The sequence below is a fragment of the Pelobates fuscus genome, chromosome 1 (assembly GCF_036172605.1).
Source record: "Pelobates fuscus isolate aPelFus1 chromosome 1, aPelFus1.pri, whole genome shotgun sequence".
NCBI lineage: Eukaryota > Metazoa > Chordata > Amphibia > Anura > Pelobatidae > Pelobates > Pelobates fuscus.
The window spans coordinates 312,107,595-312,133,552 of NC_086317.1; the positions used below are offsets into that span (position 1 = coordinate 312,107,595).

Genomic DNA, 25,958 nt, shown 5'->3' on the forward strand with positions numbered 1-25,958 from the left:
GGTCCGCAGGTGGTGACCACAGACCACTTCTCAGTTCCTCTGCTTCCTGGCTGATGTTTTGGTCACTTTTGAATGCTGGCGGTGCTTTCACTCTAGTGGTAGCATGAGACGGAGTCTACAACCCACACAAGTGGCTCATGTAGTGCAGCTCATCCAGGATGGCACATCATTGCGAGCTGTGGCAAGAAGGTTTGCCGTGTCTGTCAGCGTAGTGTCCAGAGCATGGAGGCGCTACCAGGCGACAGGCCAGTACATCAGGAGACGTGGAGGAGGCCGTAGGAGGGCAACAACCCAGCAGTAGGACCGCTACCTCCGCCTTTGTGCAAGGAGGAACAGGAGGAGGACTGCCAGAGCCCTGCAAAATGACCTCCAGCAGGCCACAAATGTGCATGTGTCTGCTCAAACGGTCAGAAACAGACTCCATGAGGGTGTTATGAGGGCCCAACGTCCACAGGTGGGGGTTGTGCTTACAGCCCAACACCGTGCAGATGTTTGGCATTTGCCAGAGAACAGAAAAACGTTACCTGCGCTTTCTCCTTAATCCCTATGTATATTTAGACAAATGGAGGTCATTTAGTTGCTCCAGTGGCCATTGGAGCAACTAAATGACCTCCATTTGTCTAAATATACATAGGGATTAAGGAGAAAGCGCAGGTAACGTTTTTCTTTTCTTTGGTTTTTACTATATATTGGGGCTGATGTGTGTTGTAGTCCTTGCTGCTTAAGCGCAGGACTTCTCTTTTTGTATTTGTATTTGCCAGAGAACACCAAGATTGGCAAATTCCCACTGGCGCCCTGTGCTCTTCACAGATGAAAGCAGGTTCACACTGAGCACATGTGACAGATGTGACAGATTCTGGAGACGCCATGGAGAACGTTCTGCTGCCTGCAACATCCTCCAACATAACCAGTTTGGCAATGGGTCAGTAATGGTGTGGGGTGGCATTTCTTTGGGGGGGCCGCACAGCCCTCCATGTGCTCGCCAGAGGTAGCCTGACTGCCATTAAGTACCAAAATGTGATCCTCAGACCCCTTCTGAGACCATATGCTGGTGCGGTTGGCCCTGGGTTCCTCCTAATGCAAGACAATGCTAGACCTCATGTGGCTGGAGTGTGTCAGCAGTTCCTGCAAGACGTAGGTATTGATGCTATGGACTGGCCCTCCTGTTCCCCAGACCTGAATCCAATTGAGCACAACTGGGACATCATGTCTTGCTCCATCCACCAACGTCACGTTGCACCACAGACTGTCCAGGAGTTGGCAGATGCTTCAGTCCAGGTCTGGGAGGAGATGCCTCAGGAGACCATCCGCCACCTCATCAGGAGCATGCACAGGTGTTGTAGGGAGGTCATACAGGCACGTGGAGGCCACACACACTGCTGAGCCTCATTTTGATTTGTTTTAAGGACATTACATCAAAGTTGGATCAGCCTGTAGTGTGTTTTTCAACTTTAATTTTGAGTGTGACTCCAAATGCAGACCTCCATGGGTTGAAAAATGTAATTTCCATTTTTTTTATTTTTGTGTGATTTTGTTGTCAGCACATTCAATATGTAAAGAACAAATTATTTCAGAAGAATATTTAATTGATTCAGATCTAGGATGTGTTATTTTTGTGTTCCCTTTATTTTTTTGAACAGTGTATATAGTATATGAAGAGACCAAGACTTTCACCTACCTTCTCTCACCAATATGATATATGTACCCTTATTAGCTTTATTTGTATCCATCCTTCTGGCATTGACTTACATTGAACTATATTCCTGAGGGGTTTATTCACTAAACAGTGGTATGATGTGATCTAACGGCAACATTGTAACTTAGTATAACATAGTAGAGTTGGGATCATAAGAACACTGCAATCTAAAGCGAACACTTGCAGTTCATTTATCAGTTGTTCATGATTAATTGTTTGAATAAATCCTCTAGTTTCACTTTTTCTAATTTGACTTCACACCCACATCAAAGAGACAATCTTCCTATTTTGTAGTATGTGTGAGTTTCATTTTCTATGCAATTTAAAAGCAATTCACATTCGCCTCTCATATTTGCTTGTAGAATTTTTGTCCACTTGCGTTGTAATTGAAAACTAATGTATACATAAAAATAGAACGATCTGAATAGTGCCCATATCTTGTGTTGATATTTTTCAATCTTTCAAATTATGTAAACATATATGTGTAAACTGTTTTATCTGAGTTTTATGTTGATACACATTTAGTATTTGTGTGCATTTTCAGAAAATTATCTTTAATTTTACAAAGTGCAGATTTTGATTGGCTAGTAGCATCTCCTCTCTTGGTGGGGATATATACTGCTTAAACAGCTTCCATAGATTCTCCTCAAATTTATGCTTTCCTGTGGTCACTTTCAAAGGGGCATCTGTTGTGGAGAGGTGGGGTGCTCGCCTCAAAAGGAATCTGGTCTATTCAAAATATACACAGAAGAATGGGAATTGGGGGCACACCCAGAACATGTATATTTTAGAAGTGGTGCTGCCTTATAGATCAAAATGTATACAAATTAGGGAACAGCGCACACAATAATACAGCTTTAAATTTTAAAATCCCCTATCTTAGCAAGCAAATATGTGGATTCAGTTCCGCCTAACTCTGCATTACAGTACCCCAATTAATTCTCCCCCACAAAAAACAATGTCCTCCAGCCAGTTACAAAACTCACTTAAAGGGACACTCCAGGCATCCAGACCACTTCTGCCCATTGGAGTGGTCTGGGTGCCAACTCGCACCACCCTTAACCCAGCAAGTGTAATTATTGCAATAATTACCTTGCAGGGTTAAGTCCTCCTCTAGTGGCTGTCTATCAGACAGCCACTAGAGGGACTTCTGTGTTTTAAAACTAAGCTAGACATCCTCACGCTATGCATGAGGACCTCCAGCGTCGCCGAAATCCCAATAGGAAAGCATTGAATAATGCTTTCCTGTGGGGAGGTCTAATGCGCGCGTGGCTATTGCCGCGCATGCTCATTAGGTCTCCCGGGCAAGTAGCGTGGACTGAGCCTGACCCAGCGCCGAGGGACATCGGCGCTGGATTCAGGTAAGTTACTGAAGGGGTCAACCCCTTCAGCAGCATGGGATGGGGGCTGGGAGGGAGAGGGGCACTGCAGGATCCTGCAGTGCCAGGAAATGGTTTCCCAGCACTATGGAGTCCTTTTAACCTACCTTTGAAGATTTATCTATATATTATTTATCCTCAGAGCTTCAATGGCTGGAAAACTACACAAGGACTCTTGTCTGCAAACCGTGCATGAGTTTGTCAAGCCTCATTTCACAATCCGTTACTCATCCCTAACAAAAATACTGTGTGGAGAGAAAATGTTTTTCTGCTCACATTCTTTGTATGTTCGCTCACTAGACTTGTGCAAAATTGTGTTTGAAGTGATTCGTCTGAATAAAATTATTTTTTATAGATAACAGAACAAATTATTCTGTATCGATCTCACCTGTGTGTTCCACATATAGAACTACATGTAAAACTATTTGGAAACGATTTGTTTGACGATCACCATTCATTTTTAGTAGGACGAAAGGCTTGAAGTTAATTTCTACTCATGTCTAGTCCTTACTATTAATAATACACTCTAATCTCGTGTAATAGCAATAAGGTACTTTCTTTAAATATAAACTAGCAGGTTTTGTAGCCGTACCTCTAAATCATCACATGATGATAAATTATACAATGATCACACAGGTTTCATGCAATTCTAGATGGTCTGCTCCAACAAATCGGGTAACTTCTCATCTAATTGGTAGCGGTCTGGAAACTAGAAAAGATGTGGAGATTGATACAATGAAGTATATCTTGCATTCTGTAAGCCTAACCCCTCACCCCCCTCAAAAACAAAAAAATATAAGAACCCCTTTCATATGTTCATAAGGATTTCTTTTTAGCTTCTTCAGATATTATTTCAAAAGATGCAAGAAATGTAGCACTGCAGAAAGTCTTTTACGTCTTAATACAACGCCTTGTAATAATCCATGTTTGTTTTTCCTCCACAGCCCATTTTATGGTGAAGATTTTTATTGTGAGATTCCCCGTAACTTTCGTCACCTGTCCTTTTACATATTCGACAGAGATGTTTTCCGGAGGGATTCCATCATGGGTATGTAAAAAAAAAATATATATATATATATTTATATTTTTTGGAAGCAGTAAATGAGAATTAATAAAAGAAAACTCTCAATTCTGTGGAATGAGCTGCTTAGTTTTACATGTATTCTAAATATCTAGCAAAAGGCCTCTTCATCCCCTAAGACAATGCAAAGTCAGGGCAAACATTTCTCCTATTCTGTAAATACATTCTCTATACTTACTGCCAGGTGCAAAGGACAGAGCTTATAACCATTATTGACAGGAAGCTAAGATGGAAGCGCCCAGTTTCAGTATAAAGAGGTGTTGATTTCTACATTTTAATTTTTAGTTCTCACACCTCATAAGTATATATTTGTAAAGTAAGCACGGTATTAAAAATCCAAGGAAGTGGCAGTTATAGAACAATGTTTTTAATTAAATTTTATATATACATATATTTAGATGAGTTTAACATCTGTGTTTATTTTTATCTCTCTCAGAATATTCAAATATTTCATAAAATTGGCACAAATGCAATAACTTTTTTCAGAAAGTTAGTGGGTGACCATATTGTCTATTTTGTTAGGGTAATTTAAAAAAAAAATGCACAGGTATAATCTGTAAAATGTACCTGGAAGTTTTCAGCCAATACAGCCCTTAATGGGACATTGTAGGCACTATAACCATTTTATGTCCTTGTATTGGTTAATGTGACTGGAGTCTCCTAGCACTGTCCCTCCTCACAATTTTTAAGCAATTTATCTCTGAATGATGGTCCCTGGCCACCCACAGCCCAGTTCCTACTGGTGGCATAGCTAAGGCAGCGATTACACACTTCTTTCTAGCCATACTAATTAATTCCTGCAATGACATTATGATAGGCTGAAAGCTGTCAGCTGATACTCAGAGCCAATCACAGCTGCCCTCTGCTGCCCAGGCTAATTATCACAGACTGAATGGCCTGCTGGGGCCCTCACATTAAACATTAGAACAGTATAAATAGTTTTTACACTAAACGGAAGGATTGTGTCAGGGGACTCCAGACACTATAAACACTTCAATAAGATGAAGTGTCCATACAGATGTTCAAACGGCAACTAGATGCAGACTTGCAAAAACAGAATATTCAAGGATATAATTTTTCAATGTAGGGTAATCGCTGCTTAATCCAAGGATAAATCTGACTGCCATTTTGGGGTCAAGAAGGAATTTTTTTCCTAGTTTGTTGCAAAATTGGAAGTGCTTCAAACTGGGTTTCTTTGCCTTCTTTTGGATCAACAGCAAAATAAAAATGTGAGGAAGGCTGAACTTGATGGACGCAAGTCTCTTTTCAGCTATGTAACTATGAAGCAGTTATGGTCCCTACAGGGACCATTTAAGTATGTGGTTTTTTTTTTAAATGGGCAAAATCTTTCCCAAGGTTGTTATAGTGCAAGTGGTGGCATAACATTCTTCTGCTCGAAAGTGCTTTAAGCAATGGAGAATGTTTCTGTACTCTTGACTGTGACAGAAAACACCATAAGTGTGGTTTAGAACAAGTCTTGTAAATTTTAAAAACTCACGTTTAATTATTTCTAATAAAGCAGGATATGTTCAATTGTCCCATTTACTGTGGAATAATTCTGTTTACTGCTGATATTTTGTTATATTCTTGATGTACTGCTGTGCATATGCTGATGGAGAGACATTCTGAAACATGTCCCCTGAAGACCTCTAAGGCCGCAGAATTAGTCAGATCACTCTCTACCTTTTTGGCTTCTAATGAGAACATAATAGTTTTCATATGCCCAGATGGCTTGGCTTCAGCTGTAGTTAGTGTGTACGGGAAACACTAACATTTCCAGTTGCCTATCCTCTGCTCCGATGCTTGTTTTGTGGATTAAAGGACTTTACAGATTTCAGCTGAAAGCTTCACTCTGTATATTGCTATTTACAGCATTCAAAGCAATCCAGTTTAATCACAGTTTATTAACTTTTTTTTTTTTTTTAAAGAGCTTTCAAATAAAAATAACTTTTGGATAATTTCCCATCATTTATTATTAAGCCCCGCCACTGTTAGGATTAATAGGGCGGTTTTAGAATTAGGAAGCATCATTCAATGTCTTCTTCTAAAAGGGTTGGAGATATGAAATCCAGAGAGATAAAAATAGTTTAACCTTCGCAGTGTCGACGAGATTTGTACGTACAGTTACTTTACAATGAAAATGGAATGTTAATTGTAGTTTATTATTTATCCGGGGTAAAATAAAACATCTAAGAGTTGCTATAGCTCTGTTAATCCTACTTGGCAACAGTTAGACAAATAAGTAGTACAGGCATGTGATGAGTGTAACCTCCTCTGTCATGGAGTTAAATTTTGTGTGCATATATGCAGTGGGAAAGACCATTTACAGTTTTTATACGGGACAAACATGCCTGTCTCCCAAAGAGTATAAGGACTTCCATCTAGAAGTCGAACTATTAGCTGTCTTCCACTGTCCAAGTGACCCCACTTCCTTTGCACTGACTGAAAAGGATTTAAAGATTCTGGAATGGACCACAGTGATGTTGCAGGTTTCCCCTATAAATTGTGACTGTTTCTACCAGTGTTTTTTTTTTTTTTTTTTTTTGCAAAATCACCACAGCTATACGTCCATTTGCTACCTTGTGACGTAATAGAGGAAAGTTATATTTCCCTCTGCTACAAAAGTCGAGTAGAGGAGCTGCAATGCTGAGATTGAATATCTCCGCTGTAATCCTCTGGAGCTGGAAGGGAAGCGCTGTTAGTAGATCTAGCTCATTCCCCCAGTAACTGGACGACACACTGTTCTGGGAGTCAACTGATTTTATTTTGGCTTTTATGCACAGACCTCTACATGGGGTCTCCTGTATAAAAATACAGGTTTTTTCCTCCCAAGATCCTCTGTCATTGAGAGATAATTGCTTGAGAAAAAGCTATAACTCAATTATTTCTCAGGTACAGAAGAATCTACAATATTTTAAAACCTCTCAAAAGTACATTTTAATACTTCAAAACCCCTCGAAAGTCACATCACCAAATAACTTGGATCTGAGCGTACACTTTGCTGAAATATCACTGAGATCCCTTTGTTGGTTCGGAATGTTTTGACCGGTTGGCCACGAGGTGATGCCCCAAAACAGTTCCAGAGAAAACAAGGCAAAGACCGGTTATCTTTCGGTGGTTCTCGCAGGCTGTTAGGGTACGAATGCTCCCCTTGTTCGGTAGTTTATTCCTCCCGAACGCCATTCTCATAACTGTTTGGGAAGTTGGATGGGCAGCTGTACCAGTTTACCGGGTGCTCGAGGGGTCGCGCAGCCGAGAACAGTTCCACTCCGTCGACAACCATGTACCACTGCCCACGTTCGGGAGACAAAATGGCCGCCAGTTGTTTGAACACTTGCATTCGGTTATACGAACGGTGGCCACACAGGAAAGCACTTGAACGAATAACCAATTTGTGATTAACAGCCAGATGTTGTCGGTACTTAAAAGGTACGCACAAGGGGACCACACAGAGTTGGTTTGGTAAACAAACGACGGTGTACGGACAGCCGAACAAAAGGGAATAAATGTGTATTAAGAGCGTCCATTGCGTTACATAAATTAATAGACCAGAAAAGAAACTAGAGACATGCTGCATGCGTTTGTAGGGGCAAATAACATCATTTCTGAAGAAGAAGAAAAAATGCAAATTAAATATTTCTACATGCTACTAGTAGCTCTAGTTACTACATTCTCATGAATTAAACTGCTAAGTTTGTCAAATGTCAAATTACATTTCTTAAAATCCAATGGTAGTTGGGCATTTCTGGTTTGTATGCAGCATTCCTTTGAAAATATTAGGTGCAATAGATCTGGCTGAAACATCCCAGCCTCTTCCTGGTCACTGCAGAAGTTTGTCTGCTAATAAAAGCGAGTTTTGCAGATTGGTGGGTTGGTCTTATTGTTTTTTTTTGTTTTGTTATTTCTCTATTGATTTCCGTGTTAATCAATACACTGCACTGTATGTTAAAAAACAGGGTGTTATTTCAAACTTAGTTTTCTTTTTATTTATTCATTCCAAGTCTTCTGTAATCATGGCAAGTTGTTGACCTGTTTTCACATCCCTTGCTTGAGTAACACAAACTCTCTCGGTATCGGAGCGATCACTGATTACAGTTGGCTGTATCACGCACATCAGCTGATCTTCTGCCTTTCACTAGCTGTTGTGTGCATTGCAGATCTTTTTTACATTTTATTTTAATTTCAGTCTTACAGCTGAAAGCCGTCACTCTGTTTAGTGTTCTATAATGGTGTGTTTTGTTTCTCCGATAATAAAAAGGATTAGAAGGACACCTACCTTGACTTAATATGTATACGAATACTTATTTTTTGAAATTAATTTTTTGGGGGCGGTGGAGGAAGGGGGGAGGTGTTTAAATGAACAATATAGCGTGATCTGTACCTATTGACCAAAACCCATTGATGCAAGTGGTGATGTCACAATTTCACTATTTTGGTACTATATTTATGTAAAAGATGTGATTTATGTATTTTTCTGGAGTCTACATGTGAACTACAACTATATGCATTGTTAAAATTTCTCTGGCTGGTGTATCAAACATAAGTATTATCCAAAAGAGATTTCTAGCACAGTGGCTGTTTTTAACTGTTGGTTGCTAAAGCTGTTTTCTCTGGTACTCCGATATATATGTTTGTATGACTGTTACACACAGCCTTCCTGTGAGGCTGAAATTACAAGATGAAACTCTCCACATCAGATAGCCTCCACTGCGGGAGCTGCAGTCCTCATGGTGTAATAGATAGGCATACTAAAAACCTTTTGAACATAGGTCGCACGCCATGCTCCATTTAAAGTGGTAACTTTGTATAACTGTGGTTGGCAATGCCATTGGCTTCTTCTTTATTTTACAGTTGGTTTCTAAATAAAATAAATTCGGCATTTCCAGTGTGGGGTCATGTAGCTATTAGTCTTGGTTGCAGCTCAGTGATTCGCTGATCCTAGGTCAATGAGTAGGACGCTTGCTTGGATCCGTATACGTTGATCAATTTGCTCTAGTATATTTCTTGCGCTATTGCCTTGACTTACCAAGAGGGAGATGATGTAATTTTCAGGGTTTTTTTCTTCTTCCCTGATGGTGCCTTCCTGCAGTTCCAAGCAGCTGCTACCATCATCAGTCAGAGTAACTGTGCATCTCACTTCTTGTGACATCTGCTAAACATTTCTTCACATCTGAAGGAAAATGACATTTGAAGAAAACGCAAGGGATTGAATTCTGCTGTCTGCCTCTAGGACTCTCATGTCTCGCTCTAAGAGCGATTGTTGGACCAGTTGCATCTTAAATTCCATGACAACTATAATCTATACAAATCAACATCATAATATGTAGTACTCTTGTGGATAATGTTCATATATATGGATGAAATGCTCATCTCCTTGGGGTTTGTGTGTGTGTGTGTGTGTGTGTGTGTATGTATATATATATATATATATATATATGTGTATATATATATATATATATATATATATATATATATATATACACTGCTCAAAAAAATAAATCGAACACAAAAATAATACATCCTAGATCTGAATGAATTAAATATTCTTCTGAAATACTTTGTTCTTTACATAGTTGAATGTGCTGACCACAAAATCACACAAAAATTTTAAAAATGGAAATCAAATTTTTCAACCCATGGAGGTCTGCATTTGGAGTCACACTCAAAATTAAAGTGGAAAACACACTACAGGCTGATCCAACTTTGATGTAATGTCCTTAAAACAAGTCAAAATGAGGCTCAGGTGTGTGTGGTCTCCACGTGCCTGTATGACCTCCCTACAACGCCTCTGCATGCTCCTGATGAGGTGGCGGATGGTCTCCTGAGGGATCTCCTCCCACACCTGGACTAAAGCATCTGCCAACTCCTGGACAGTCTGTGGTGTAACATGACGTTGGTGGATGGAGCGAGACATGATGTCCCAGATGTGCTCAATTTGATTCAGGTCTGGGGAAGGGGGGGATCAGTCCATAGCATCAATGCCTTCGTCGTTGCAGGAACTGCTGACACACTCCAGCCACATGAGGTCTAGCATTGTCTTGCATTAGGAGGAACCCAGGGCCAACCGCACCAGCATATGATCTCACAAGGGGTCTGAGGATCTCATCTCGGTACCTAATGGCAGTCATGCTACCTCTGGCGAGCACATGGAGGGCTGTGCAGCCCCCCCAAAGAAATGCCACCCCACACCATTACTGACCCACTGACAAACTGGTTATGTTGGAGGATGTTGCAGGCAGCAGAACGTTCTCCACGGCGTCTCCAGACTGTCAAGTCTGTCACATGTGCTCAGTGTGAACCTGCTTTCATCTGTGAAGAGCACAGGACGCCTGTGGCGAATTTGCCAATCTTGGTGTTCTCTGGCAAATGCCAAACGTCCTGCACGGTGTTGGTCTGTAAGCACAACCCCCACCCATGGATGTCGGGCCCTCATTACCACCCTCAAGAAGTCTGTTTCTGACCGTTTGAGCAGACACATGCACATTTGTGGCCTGCTGGAGGTAATTTTGTAGGGCTCTGGCAGTGCTCCTCCTGTTCCTCCTTGCACAAAGGCGGAGGTAGCGGTCCTACTGCTGGTTTGTTGCCCTCCTACGGCCTCCTCCACGTCTCCTGATGTTACTGGCCTGTCGCTTGGTAGCGCCTCCATGCTCTGGACACTACGCTGACAGACACGGCAAACCTTCTTGCCACAGCTCGCATTGATGTGCCATCCTGGATGAGCCGCATTACCTGAGCCACTTGTGTGGGTTGTAGACTCCATCTCTTGCTACCACTAGAGTGAAAGCAGCCCCAGCATTCAAAAGTGACCAAAACATCAGCCAGGAAGCATAGGAACTGAGAAGTGGTCTGTTGTTACCACCTGCAGAACCACTCCTTTATTGGGGGTGTCTTGCTAATTGCCTATAATTTCCACCTGTTGTATATCCCATTTGCACAACAGGATGTGAAATTGATTGTCACTCAGTGCTGCTTCCTCAGTGGACAGTTTGATTTCACAGAAGTGTGATTGACTTGGAGTTACATTGTGTTGTTTAAGTGTTCCCTTTATTTTTTTGAGGTGTATGTATGTATGTGTGTGTGTGTGTGTGTGTGTGTATATATATATATATATATATATATATATATATATATATTCCTTCATGACTTCCTGTTGCCCATAAATTCACATTCTCAATAGGAAGAATAATGATAATCTGAAATGATTTAACCAGGATCAGAACATTTAGACAAAAATAGAAAATACAGGACGCCACAGTCACTATATGGGTAATCCAATGAATGGGGAAAAAGTAGGATAAATATAACAAAGTTTATTGAAGATATAAAACAGTCTCAGCACACAATATGTGTGCATGTTATAATTGGGGTTGGAGTGACCTTTTTACAGAGGCTTGCCTGCACTTGGGTCTCACTACCTTTCACCTAAATTTTTATTCCTTTTCAGAACATTTATGTTTCACTAGTTTCTAAGTGTATCTAGTGGTCTGGATATTATGCAGATAGTATTATTGGACTGCCAGGCAACATGTAATTTCTATAGGCTCTAGTGATACTACAAATGAGCGCATTTTTTGGTGCAAAAGATTTTAAAGGCAGGCCTGTGTAGCCACAACAGCAGACACAGGCAGGTTCATGCATACATGTCCGTGACATTTTACATTTGCACATTTTTTGTTGATAGTGACTATAACAGGCTAGTAAACATTGCGTATATGGTATAATATGCTGAAGTATTCAGGCATAGTAATAGTTAATTGATAATCCGCTTTGTCTATTTGGTATGATTCTAACAGGCTAATACAAGTCGACTGCTCATTAAAGGTTAAACAGGCTTATTGGTTAATTGTAAAATTACAGGCTTTGTCACATTAGTAGTAGTGTTAAACATTCTACGCTAGACATGCCTATATAAGATGACACGTCTTTCTGAGTATAGATACAGAAGCAAGCCTACATAGATGCTAAACGGTCTATTAAAGGATTAACAGTAGACTGTGCAATATCATAGACACACATCAAGTAAATAAAGTGTGTGTCAGGCTGAAGTCGTAACAGAAAGGTTAATGAAAATCGTTAATAACATATAAGCTGTTTCTAGATGAAATGCTTGATAGGGAGCGTTGTGAAGTGAAAGTCAGGGCTTAGATATAGTAGCACTTTATTGTTTAAGCTGATAACAGAGTTCTTGTAAACTTTGCTTATCTGCAGGGGAGAGAATCCTCGGCAGTCCAGGGTTAGGCATGACATCTGCGTGGGTAGAAGTGACAGGTGTCCTGGTGAAGTGTAACGGTGATTAGAGAGAGGCAGCAGGTCAGCAATGGTTCGTCGACTGAGCGTTTGTGTCGGAGCACAGAGAACTGTCCCCGGTGTGCAGGTGAGGTTCTTTTGGTCTCAGTCCTTAGAGTGTCTTATGGTTAACCAACGCCCGTTCTGTGGATCCGAGTCTCTTCTGAGGCACGTATAGATTGTTCGCCGCTCCAGCTGTTCATACCTTCCTGAGCGTGTGCTTGGGAGGTGGTGAGGTCTGCCTGAAGGACGGAGGTTTTGAGTGTCGTCGGGCGGTAAGCGAGTCCGGGTGAGTTGGGTGGTCTCCCATTGATGTGTGTGAGAGCGAGTATTGGTGCCCGGGGGGGTATAGCCGAGTTTTCCACCATCTGGGTCTGCAGTATCGCCTCCGTCGGGAGGTCGCTCTGGAGGCTTTGGGCGGGAGCCAGCATAATTGGCGCCGTGTTGTAGGGCGAATCCATGCCGCTGCTCGTTTCATCGCTATTTGAAAGGCCAGGCCTTTGGCTTTGAGTTCTGACCAGAGGCTTGTGCCGAGTCTAACTCTAAAGTATGCTTGGGGGGTTTGATGTGAAGTCGCTCAGCCGTGGGCCGCATCTGTGCCGCCATCTTGGTCGGGCCCTGGCACTGGTGCTTGGTTACAGGCTTCGTCGCTTGATTGGGGGTAATCGTCCCCAGCGAGGACCGGGATAACCCCCGCTGGTCCAGAGGGGGTGGGTAGCAGGGCAGTGTGTGTTTCCCGTTTGCGCGCGGGTCACATGCCAGGAGATCGGCTGCCCATCCCAGGTTTCAGGCTCCGCTCCGGTTTAGGCCGCATGGCCGGTTCAGCCTCTCGTGATGTGGTTCGCGCAGGACAGGCATCGTTCTGTTCCTTGCGAGGTTCTGTGTCATGTTCCAAGCACCTTATGCTGCTGGCTTCTGTAGTTTGGTCAATATTAATGTTTTTCAGCTGCTGGTGAGCACGCTGGTGAGCTGGTGAGCACGTCTAGCCATCTTGGCTGTCAGGCCCCGCCGGAACATTATTTCTTTAGGAATACAAACCTATATTTTTAAAGTTACAGTGTGTCCCTGTTTGTTTTCAGGTACTCCTTACCCTCGAGTGCTTTAAAAAAAAAAAAAAGAAAGAAAGAAAGAAAAAGCCTTTACTAACTTTTTTTTTCCAGCTCCTAAGCTCCCTCAGCACTCTTTTCCAATCCAATGTGCCTCATATAGGAAAGCATTGGGTACCTGGCAGCCACTAGAGGTTGACTTAGCCCTGCAATATAAACATTGCAGGGTTGAAAGGACAGGGACACTGCACGCAGACCACTTCATTAAGATAAAGTGGTCTGGGTGACTATAATGTTCCATGAAAAAAGATTTATATTAATAAATAAATATAATATATTAATAAATAAATAATAATATAACATTTATTGGATATATCCCAAAAGAAAGTATGCATGTTACCAGGGACGTATTAGCCGCGAGGCAAACGAGGCATTTGCCTTGGGCGGCATTTTCCAGGGGGCAGCAAAAAAAGCCACCCCAAATGCCCAGGCAAATCTCTTTTTAGCCTTGCGGCTAACAGTCCAGGCAGGCGGGCGGCTCAGTAAAAATCCGTGCGGGCGGCGCTGGCGAGCGAGCACTTTCCCCTGAGCTCTCTGCTCAGTTCCCTCGTGCGTCGCAGAGTGATGCCGGGAGTCGGAATATGACATCATATTCCGGCTCCCAGCATCACTCTGCGGCGTGCGAGAGAGCTCACTAATCAGTGCTCTCTTGCCAGCGCCACCCGCCCGCCCAGCAGCTCAACTGGACCCCCAGGGAAAGGGAGAAACCCCCCCCACCCCAGCATTCCCAAAGGTAAGGAGGCTGTGGGGGGTTGAATAAAAAAAAAAGTGAGTGTGTTTAGTGTGTGTCTGTTGGTGTGTGTGTGTGTTACTATGTGTGTATCTGTTAGTGAATGTATGTGTGTGTATTTAGAAGGTGGGGCAGGGGGCAAGGGTGGGGTGGGGTGGGGTGCGCCTGAGTTTTGTCCTGCCTAGGGCAGCACAAAACCAGGATACACTACTGCATGTTACAAGGTTTGCATGTTTTCTTTGAAATCTTTGCCACCCTATAGGTGAAGATCTAGTATTTGCAGGTATGCAAGCCCTACCCTTCTTCCCCATCACTGATTTTCTGTTTGTTTAATCAAACATTTCTCAATGAGTTGTATTAAAGGTCACTGAGAAGTCTTTACTAGTGATGTCGCGAATATAAAATTTTCCGTTCGCAAACGGCGAACGCGAACTTCCGCAAATGTTCGCGAACCGCCATAGATTTCAATAGGCAGGCGAATTTTAAAACCCACAGGGACTCTTTCTGGCCACAATAGTGATGGAAAAGTTGTTTCAAGGGGACTAACACCTGGACTGTGGCATGCCGGAGGGGGATCCATAGCAAAACTCCCATGGAAAATTACATAGTTGATGCAGAGTCTAGTTTTAATCCATAAAGGGCATAAATCACCTAACATTCCTAAATTGTTTGGAATAACGTGCTTTAAAACATCAGGTATGATGTTGTATCGATCAGGTAGTGTAAGGGTTACGCCCGCTTCACAGTGACAGACCAAACTCCCCGTTTAACGCACCGCAAACAGTCCATTTGCACAACCGCAAACTCCCCATTTGCACAAGGTTGGATACCAAGCTAGCCATGTCCCGTTCCTTGTCCTCACTGATGTCATTGAAGGTCTCTTCCTCCACCCAGCCACGTACAACACCAAGGGTCCCCGAAAGGTGACAACAAGCCCCCTGTATTTTTTTTTTTTAAATGTACACTACTGTTACACCAGATATGAATTGCACTGGTGTGACACTGTGCCCTGGCAGGCCCTGAAACGCACACGTGTGAAGGAAACTGACTGCTATTATATTACAGTCAAAAAAGTTTGTTTGTTTTTAAATGCAAGCTATTGTGACACCAGATATGAGTGGTGGCACTGGGCAAGTGGGCACAGTATACGCTGTGAGCCTGACACACGCTGGCAGGCAGGCAACTGGAATTAGATTACACAGGGAAAAAAAAAAAAGCAGACTGATGTTCTAGCCCTAAAAAGGGCTTTTTGGGGTGCTGTCCTTACAGCAGAGATCAGATGAGTCCTTCAGGACTGTAGTGGACACTGAATACACTAGCCTAGCTATACATTTCCCTATCAAATGAGCAGCAGCTACACTTTCCCTCCTCTCACTAAGAATGCAGCTTCCGGGAGGCGGGCCTAGCTGACATGGAGGAAAGATGCACTTTTTGTGAGCTCCCTCAATATCTCACTTTAAGCAGCTATCAACAAGCGAATTTCACCCCAGAAGGGGATGACCCAGCAATGTTGCTCCTACCTGACCGACCCGACATGCTTAATAGCGGTCAGCAACTCGACAGAGTCTTACTTACCTCCGCATGGCAAGTGTGGCCTGGTGCTCACCGGGCGGGAGAGGCGGCCAATCTCCCGATCCTGGGATGCCCAGGAGCAGCTACTTCCCGGCAGGAGCTCTGTTACCTCCCCCCCCCCCCCCCCCCCGGTCCACCCCTGAGAGGCTGTCTGGAGCTAATGGACGCACAGAGCACAGCTGCCCAGGCTGACATACTCATCTGCGACTCTCCCAATATGGCGGCAGCCGCGTGTCCTCCTGGTACCAGCAAAGCATGGCAGGATATTGAGTCTAAGCTGGACAGACTCTTTAATCAATTTTGGAAGCAAATAACATGCAGGAAGCCCCAACAAGCTCCACCACAGCCCCAACAAGCTCCACCACAGCTAAGCGAAGCAGTCCCCATTAAAATCCACCAACGCAAAAGGCGTCGAAGGCGGGACCGGAGGCACAAACAGAAATGCAGAGCCTGCCCCAGGTCAAGCACTCGCCTCCACCTTAAGCCACCACAATCCCGCACCGGACATGAAGCACCACCGGGACAGATCCGACCACCCGACAAAACAAGCTTCCACCACCTCAAGCCGCAAACCCGGCATTCAGCCAGAGACTTGCCTTTGTTGTTCCAGGTATCAGGGACTCCCAGGGTCTGCACCTGGCGCCCAGAAGGGATCGGATGAGCACAAGCAGTAAACCGCAGCCTGCCAAGCATGTCCCACTATTGCCGATCCTCCGCACCATGCCTTTGATTACATGAACTGCTCTCTGCACATTAACTAATCGTAAAGTAGCAAGCGTTTAAACATGTCATTATTTCACCTCCTAAAGAGTTTATTGTCGTAGTTCCTTACATGCCTTTACCTTAACCGTTCATGTATTATGTTATTCACTAGTCTCATCTCATGGGGTGACTCACACTAGATTTATAACTAGTTGTAGAGCTGTGGATATAAATACACAGTTGATAACGTGCAACAGAGGTGGCTCTAGACTTTATGAGGCCTTAGGCGAAACTCAAACATGAGGCCCCACTAACAAAAAAGTGTCACATATACACATTGATGCACAGTTTACCTGTGTATGTGCCTGAGAGTGTGTCTGACAGAGAGTATCCTTGTGTGTGAGAATGTATGTCTCTGTGAGCATGTTTGCATTTTTGTCTGAGACTGAAGTGTGTTGTGTGTATGGTGGGTGATGGTGTGAGGGGGGTGATGGTGTTAGGGGGGTGATGGTGAGAGGGAAAGGGGGGTGATGGTGAGAGGGAGAGCGGGGTGATGGTGAGAAGGAGGGGGGTTGATGTGAGAGTGAGGGGGGGGGTTGATGGTGTGGGGGTGAGGCTGAGGGGGTGATGCTGCGGGTGGTTGGGGTGGGGGGTGATGCTGAGGATGCTGAGGATGGTGAGGGGGGTTATGCTTAGGGTGGTGATGCTGAGGATGGTGAGGGAGGGTGATGCTGAGGATGGTGAGGGAGGGTGATGCTGAGGGTGGTGGGGTGGTGAGGCTGGGGGTGGTGAGGATGAGGGTGCTGAGGCTTAGGGTGGTGGGGGGTGCTGAGGCTGAGGGTGGTGGGGGGTGCTGAGGCTGGTGGGGGGGTGCTGAGGCTGAGGGGGTGGGGGGGTGCTGAGGCTGAGGGGGTGGGGGGTGCTGAGGCTGAGGGGGTGGGGGGTGCTGAGGCTGAGGGGGTGGGGGGTGCTGAGGCTGAGGGGGTGGGGGTGCTGAGGCTGAGGGGGGTGCTGAGGCTGGTGGGGGGGTGGGGGTGCTGAGGCTGAGGGGGGTGCTGAGGCTGGTGGGGTGGTGAGGCTGAGGGTGGTGGGGAGGCTGGCTGAGGGTGGCAGGGAGGGTGATGAGGCTGAGGGTGGTGGGGAGGGTGGTAGGGAGGCTGAGTGTGGTGGGGGGTGAGAGAGCCTACCTTTAGTCCCTGGTGGTCCAGTGGGCTCCCTGGTGGTCCAGTGGCCACTGCTCTGCGGAGCTGCAGACCATGTAATCTCGCGAGACCATCAGAGCGTTGCCGTGGTAACCCGCGGCAACGCTCTGATTGGCCGTTTTTTGCGAGACACATGGTCTGCAGCTCTGCTCACTGCGGAGCTGCAGACCGGTGTCTGCGGTGGCTGGCCGGGCAGCCAGGAGGGGCCTCGCACCGGGCAAGCCGCCGGGCCCCCTCCTGGTGTCAGGTCCTGACACAGTCTGCCCACAGGCGGTTTAGGCGGCCGCGAGGCCTTAGGCGGCCGCCTAAACCGCCTAATTAGAGAGCCGCCTCTGATGTGCAAGCTACACCCTAAACATGACAGCCATCTTTCACAACAATGTATTGCTATATACTCATACCCTCAGTGCAACTAGCCATGATATATGCACGTTCAGCCTAGCATGCTCAAATATAACACACTTCTGTCTAAAAAAAAAAAAAATAATGCAGCTTTAGAATTAATCTAAATTGTATGCTGTCTAGGAGGTGGGAGGGTCTGCTGCGGGACTGTGAGGTACAGGGTCAAAGTTTACTCAATGATGATGAATAGAGGGCGGACCGAACATCGCATATGGAACTATTCGCCAGTGAACCGTTTGGGACATCACTAGTCTTTACTTTACAGGAAAAAGTAACCAGTAAGACCTGGTTGTCTGATACTGTGGAGTTGTAACAAAGTTAACTTATAAAAGTGTATATATATTGAAATAGAAAACTTTTATAAAATGAAAAAGGGGACACACTTTTAATACATAAAGCATTTAATGCTCAAGTGTTTATGTATTTGGAGTGTTCTTTAAATCTAACTGTCCTATAGTCTGTATGTATGCATGTAATTAATAAATTCAAAATGTATATTCATAGCTAACCAATATGTTGCCTATATCTGTCTGTCTATATTATTATAGATGGTTAGATAAATTTTAGTGTCCAAGCAACCAGACCAGGACCCCAATACAGTAACAATTAGCCAGACCTTGTATTGTTCCTCTCTGCTTTAAACCAAAAGCCTCTCTTTACAGCAGTCAGAGGGAAAAAGGACGTTGATGTTAAAAACATTTTTTTTTCCCAGTGCTACAAATCCTTACTGATATTCCAGTCTGATGGGTAATGGTTTCCTCAGAGCATGGTGAAACCATCAGCATTCAGCAAAGCTGTTCTGCCAGACTGCAATAATGGTGTTCGTCATAATATAGAATGTGTTTTTGTTGTACATATATAGTCTTTAGATCCAATAGGAATGAGGGTACAGCATGACAACTGGGTCAGAGCATCTCCAAAAGTCTTGTGGGGTGTTCCCAGTATGCAGTGGTTAGTACCTACCCAACGTTGTGCAAGGAAGGTGAACTGGTGAACTGGCGTCAGGGCACTGAAGGCTCATTGATAAACGTAGAGAGCAAAGGCTAGCCAGTCTGGTCCCATCACACAGAAATGCTGCTGTAGTGCAAATTGCTGAAAAATGTAATACTGCCTATGATAGAAAAGTGTCAGAACACAGTGCATCAAAGTTTACTGTGTATTTAGCTGTGTAGCCGTAGACTGGTCAGGATGCCCATGATGACCCCTGTCAATGGTGAAGTACGCATCAGAACTGGACCATGGAGCAATGGAAGAAGGTTGCCTGATCTGATGAATCCCATTTTCTTTTAGATAAGGTGGATGGCCTGGTGTGTGTGCATTGTTTACCCGGGTAAGAAATGGCAGCAGGATGCACTATGGGAAGAAGGAAGGCTGGTGGAAGTAGAGTTACACTCTGAACAATGTTCTACTGAGAGAAACCTCGGGTCCTGGTATTCATGTGGATGTTACTTTGACATGTTCTACCTACCCAGAAATTGTTGCAGATCACGTACACCCCTTCATGACAATGGAGTTCCCTCATGGCTGTAGCCTCTTTCAGCAGGGATAGTGTACCCTGTCACACTTCAAAACATTGTTCATGGTTTGAGGAACATGACAAGGAGTTCAAGGTGTTGCCTTCACCTCCAAAATGTTCAGATCTTAATCAGATTGAGAATTTGTGGGATATACTTTAACAACAAATGCTATCCATGGAGGCCCAACTCACAGTTTGCAGGACATAAAGAAACTGCTGCTGATGTGTTGGTGCCAGATAACAAAGGACATGTTAAGAGGTCTTGCGGAGTCTGTGCCTCTGCCTCAATGCATCTGAGCTGTTTGGCAGCACGAGGGAGGCCAACACGTGTGTGTGTGTGTGTGTGTATATATATATATATATATATATATATATATATATATATATATATATAATGTGTGTGTATATGTAAATGTCCTTGCACTCAGACCAACCCAGTAATTTGAAAGCCAGGTGCCCTTTAAGCCATGGCCAACAAAAATAAACTAATGTAAAAAAGGAATTATTTATTTGGAATTATTCCATAAAAACATCACATCAACGTTTCAGCCCTCGTCCGGGCTTTCTTCAGGATGAACTGACAACACAAAACTAGCCAAAAGTACTGTATTATATAGCCCATAAGAAGAGAAATTGACTCACCTCAGGTAATTGAGATCGGAGTATCAGCGTCTCGCCGGACCATGTGCACATGTGCGTGCGTGTCATACCCGGAAATAGTAAGGCAGCGCGTAACCTGGTTACTATGGTTACATGCTGACGCCAGATATACCGTGGTAACATTAACAAAAGGTGTAAAGTATCAAGAAAATAAAAACCAAGATCACCAGATATATGAGAGATCCTCTAAACTGATAAGCCCAAAAGCGTATTAAATATTAAAAAACTAATATTAAGGAAAAGAAGAATGAGACTCAAGGTCTGGCTGTACGTGACTGGACTGGATAATACATTCATCCAGAGATCCAGTTAAAGATATTGGCTTACTTGGGCTAAAAATAGATAAAGTGCACATACCGTATATACTCGAGTATAAGCCGAGTTTTTCAGCACATTTTTTGTGCTGAAAAACCCCAACTCGGCTTATACTCGAGTCATAGTCTGTATTATGGCAATTTGCATTGCCATAATACAGACCGGGGGAGAGGGGGGCTGGCAGAGCTGTACTTACCTGTCCTGCACCTCCTGTCAGCTCTCTCCTCCTCCGCGCCGTCCGTTCAGGACCTCGGTCAGCTCCCAGTGTAAGTCTTGCGAGAGCCGCGGCTCTCGCGAGACTTACACTGGGAGCTGACAGAGGGAGCTGCACAGACCGCGCGGAGGAGGAGAGAGCTGACAGGAGCTGCAGGACAGGTAAGTACAGCTCTGCCAGCCCCCCACTGAACTACCAATGACACTGGACCACCAGGGAAGGAGCCCCCCTCCCTGCTATGTATCAAGCAGGGAGGGGGGACGAAAAAAAAATATAATAAAAAAAAAAATTATAATAATTAAATAATACAAAGAAAAAAAAATAATATAAAAAAAAAATAATTAATAATATATTAAATGCCCACCCCCACCAACACACACACTGCACTCACACACACTGCACTCACACACACTGCATTCATACACACACTGCATCACACACACTCACACTTCATTCATATACACACACTGCACTCACACACACTCACACTGCATTCATACACACACTCCACTCACACACACTGCATCACACACACTCACACTTCATTCATATACACACACTGCACTCACACACACTGCATTCATACACACACTGCACTCACACACACTGCATTCATACACACACTGCATCACACACACTCACACTTCATTCATATACACACACTGCACTCACACACACTGCACTCACACACACTGCACTCACACACACTGCACTCACACACACTGCATTCATGCACACACTGCACTCACACACACTGCATTCATACACACACTGCACTCACACACACTGCATTCATACACACACTGCACTCACACACACTGCATTCATACACACACTGCACTCACACACACACACTTCATTCATATACACACACTGCACTCACAGACACTGCACTCATACACACACACACTGCATTCATTATATACACACACTGGAAATAAATATTCAATTAATATATACGCACACACACTGCACTCATACACATACACACACACTGCACTCATACACGCACTGCACTCATACACGCACTGCACTCACACACTGCATTCATACACGCACTGCACTCATACACGCACTGCACTCATACGCACACACTGCATTCATTATATACACACACTGTAAATAAATATTCAATTAATATAATTTTTTTAGGATCTAATTTTATTTAGAAATTTACCAGTAGCTGCTGCATTTCCCACCCTAGTCTTATACTCGAGTCAATAAGTTTTCCCAGTTTTTGGGAGTAAAATTAGGGGCCTCGGCTTATATTCGGGTCGGCTTATACTCGAGTATATACGGTATATATATATATATATATATATATATATATAAAGTGCTACATGCAAATAACTGAAGTGCAGAGAACAGGATACTACCAAAGAAAAACTGTACTTAAAGTGATACAGTGCTTTTAATGAAGTGAAACAGTGCCTTAAAAAGTTAAGCTCCGTATAATATATATAGTGGAGCATCATAAATTAAAAAATATAGGCATATAGACCAAAAGTATGGTCTTCAAGTTCACAACACTTCCAAATGTAGTGTGTGTGTGTGTGGATATGCACTTTTTTACAATGCAAAATCATGCAACTTAAAACTTTTTTTTTTTTTAGCAAAAAATTCTTCTTATCTTGATCTTGCGTCATGATCTCTTTAAAACAATATCTGTAGAAGACTTGTGAGGCAACAATAAAAATTACATATACAAATTACATTTTTGTTTCCTAATTTGCTGTGATTTTTGAACTGTGAATTCCTTGTATATGCTCAGTACTTGATTTCATGTGACGCTGGGCTCATTTCCAGCCTGTCTGACCGTTTGGGTCACTTGGTAACAGAAGCACTGTGTGGTATCCTTGCTTCAACACGCTCAGACACTGGCTCTAGTTTATAATGATCCCTGTTGGAAAGTACATTGGCTTAACACATACACACACACACACACACACACAAAATAATTATGACCATTTAGCATTAAAGCATATTTTAATATGTCACTGTGGGCTGTGGCTGGCCAGCTGCCGGGTTGAATACTTTTTAGATTTTTCGGGCCAGTTGGGCCTTTTTAACGACTTTAGGGGTCATGTGAAAGGGAGGGCCCAGCCACCTAATCAGTGATGGGGGCACTATACCGTTAGGACTACACATTTGCATTCTTAACACTATAGTGTTCCTTTAAACTTACATTTTAAAGTGTTAGAGATTCTACATCTATCGTTTACATACTTACAAGTTGATTTTTTTTTACATACATGTGGAACTGCTTTCAAATTTAAATGTGTAGTGTAACAGCTTAATATTTTATGAATTTATTTTAAATGCTGACATACTTCTACTATGAATATTATAAATAAGTATATATAATGGGATGAATGAACTTAAAATAGAATTGTTCCATGTTTGTGGGAATAAGTAGAGTTTACCAACACAATTGTCTCTAGCTCGATCATTTCCTGGTATTGTGAAAGGGGGAGCATTGCATCTTGACAGATATATTAATGGGAATAAGCTGTGTGACAGAGTGCCCAAACAATGGGTGAAGCTCTTCTGTTTTCACAGGGATTTGCTCTCTAGTTTTCCTTTGCATATTACACAGCTGGTGCTGTTTGAGATTAGAATGGTCCCACTGGGTTTCCGCTTACTGACCTAGTTTATTCAGCTTTTTTTCCTTCTTCCTTTTATGGACATAACATTAATAAAGTGCTCTAGCATGTCAAATGCAGCTCTTTTCCCTCGATTGCATCCTCGTCACGCTGCAAGACCATTCTATATGTTTCACTTTGGAGATTTGCTCCTTTTTCTTTTTTTTCTCTTTATTCACCAACTTGCTATACAGAAAATATTTAGCTTAATTTTTCAGTAGTAATTTTGTGTATAAAATTATCTATGCAATTAAAAGTAGAACTAATAGAAAGCATTGTTTTGTTTAGTTTTTTTTCTAAATTAGCATTGCTTAGAGGATCATAAAATTATTGTCTCTCAAATTGTCAGGCTTTTTTTTGTTTTGTTTTCTGAATTTTGATGTTGTTTTTTTGTAGACTCGCCACACCTGTGTCAAGTAAATAAGTATCTTAAGTGTTTGAAAAACATTATAAATTTGTGCATTCTTTGTTTTATTTATGTTTTATCTCATATTAATATTTTTATTGTATTAAATGTCAGAAATCTCTACAAAACAGACCAAAAGCTAAGACTCTTAACTCTTGAAAAGTTTTATTTTGGTCATAAAACAAAAGTCTGTTCATTTACAGTTCACTGCAAAGAAATTAGTCATAACATTGTGACGCCCAGACAATGAGGACCCTAGTAAACTATCCTAATGGTGTCTAATAATGGCAGTAATTTGTAGAACTGTCACACTGAGCTTTCAGAAGTCACTAAATCTGTTGTCATATTTGGAGATAGGTGAATCTCTCAGTGGTGTACTATGGAATATATTTTAGTGTCATAATTATCAAAATTTTGTCAAAACTACAATTACAGAATTTTAAAATAAGACATTTTATTTTTATTCTAAATATTATAAGGAATAATTGGCAGGTTTTTAGCAAACGATCCAGCTAGTAAATATATAATTTCTTGGACCGCCATGAAGTAAGCCATCAATCTTAATAGGGTTTTAAGAATATTGAGAAGTCTTTTGCAATCAATGGAAGTGAAGTAAGCAATAATATAAGAAAGATATAATGTAGGAAATTCATCCTTCCATTTTAAAGCCAATGTTTCCTGTGTTCATGAGGTAACTTAGAGAAGTAGCAGGATTCCCCCCCCCCCCCCCCCCCCCGAGCTGTGATTTGTGGAGCTAACATTGCGAGTCTTCCTACTCAGTGACTGACTGATAGCTACTTCAGTCAAAGCTCTGTGTAAGGCAGATGTTTTTTTATATGTTTTGTGAGCAATTTCAACATGTGTTAATTGTTGCCAGAAACATAACTTAGAATAAAAGGTTCAGACGCTTAGAAGAGAGTAAAAGGGACAAGTTCAATTATGCTTTGTGTTGCTGTGTACTGTATGTCTAAAGACCAAAAAGGAAAGAAAAGATGAATGTTAATATTTGCTCATTTGCTGAACTATTTTATTGAACTGCTGCACCAAATTTCTTAAAATAAAGAAGAGAATAGCTTTGAATGAAAATGAACTGCGGGATAAACCAGTACATCCCTACGGCCATGTATTCATTGCCTTTTGTCTTGATATTTTAGGTAAAGTTGCGATACTTAAAGAAGACCTCCAAAAGTACAACAACAGGGATACTTGGTTTCAAATGCAGCACGTGGATGCAGATTCTGAAGTACAGGTAATTATACTGTCATGTCTGTTTTACAGGGTTTTATTGAATTTGTACATGTTTGCGCCTGTAACCAATATCACCATATTATTGTACATAAACGTTTACTTTTTCTGTAATATTTCTATCTCTGCAATATGCATTGTGTGTGTGTGTGTGTGTATATATATGTATATATATATATATATATATATATATATATATATATATATATATATATATATATAAATATATATTTATCTATTATAATATTGTATGGATACTTCCAAATATTCACTATTGAAACTGTTGGTATTCTTTGACATGCAAAATATGCATATGTGGACCCAGGACATACTTGAAAACGAGAGAAATCTCAATGTATCTTTCCTGGTAAAATATTTTATAAATATAAATATGTAAGTGTTTGTGGTTTTCTAATAAACCAAAAAAAAAAAACTATATATATATATATATATATATATATATATATATATATATATACTGTATTAGTCTAGAAACAGAGATTAAAGATTCATATGGTGGAATAGTTAAAGACCTCTGTAGGTACTAGTATAAGTTTTTCATCTCATTGAATTAGTTATAGTGCTTGGAGTACCCTGGCACAGTCTCTCCTTTCAGTGTTAAAACATGTGCAAGCACTTAAACACTAAGGCTTTGATTTGGTATTTTTTGATGAACTTGTAAAATGTGCTTTTTTTTTTTTTTACCCTCTCTTCATAAATTTTAAAGTATTTTCTAAAATATTTAATCATTTTAAAAGTTTATTCAGAAATATTAAATGATTTGAAGAGCTTATCTAACAGGGT

At 42.2% G+C, this 25,958-nt stretch overlaps 1 protein-coding gene across 2 annotated transcripts in view; it reads left to right on the forward strand.

Moving 5' to 3' along the window:
- Window positions 1-25,958, forward strand: part of RASA3 (RAS p21 protein activator 3) — a 192,968-nt gene that overhangs the window by 81,229 nt on the left and 85,781 nt on the right. For both annotated transcript variants that reach the window (XM_063458648.1, XM_063458658.1), the window contains exons 3-4: window positions 4,020-4,123; window positions 25,064-25,158. In XM_063458648.1, coding sequence (XP_063314718.1) covers window positions 4,020-4,123; window positions 25,064-25,158 — 199 coding nt within the window. The remainder of the gene's footprint in view (window positions 1-4,019; window positions 4,124-25,063; window positions 25,159-25,958) is intronic.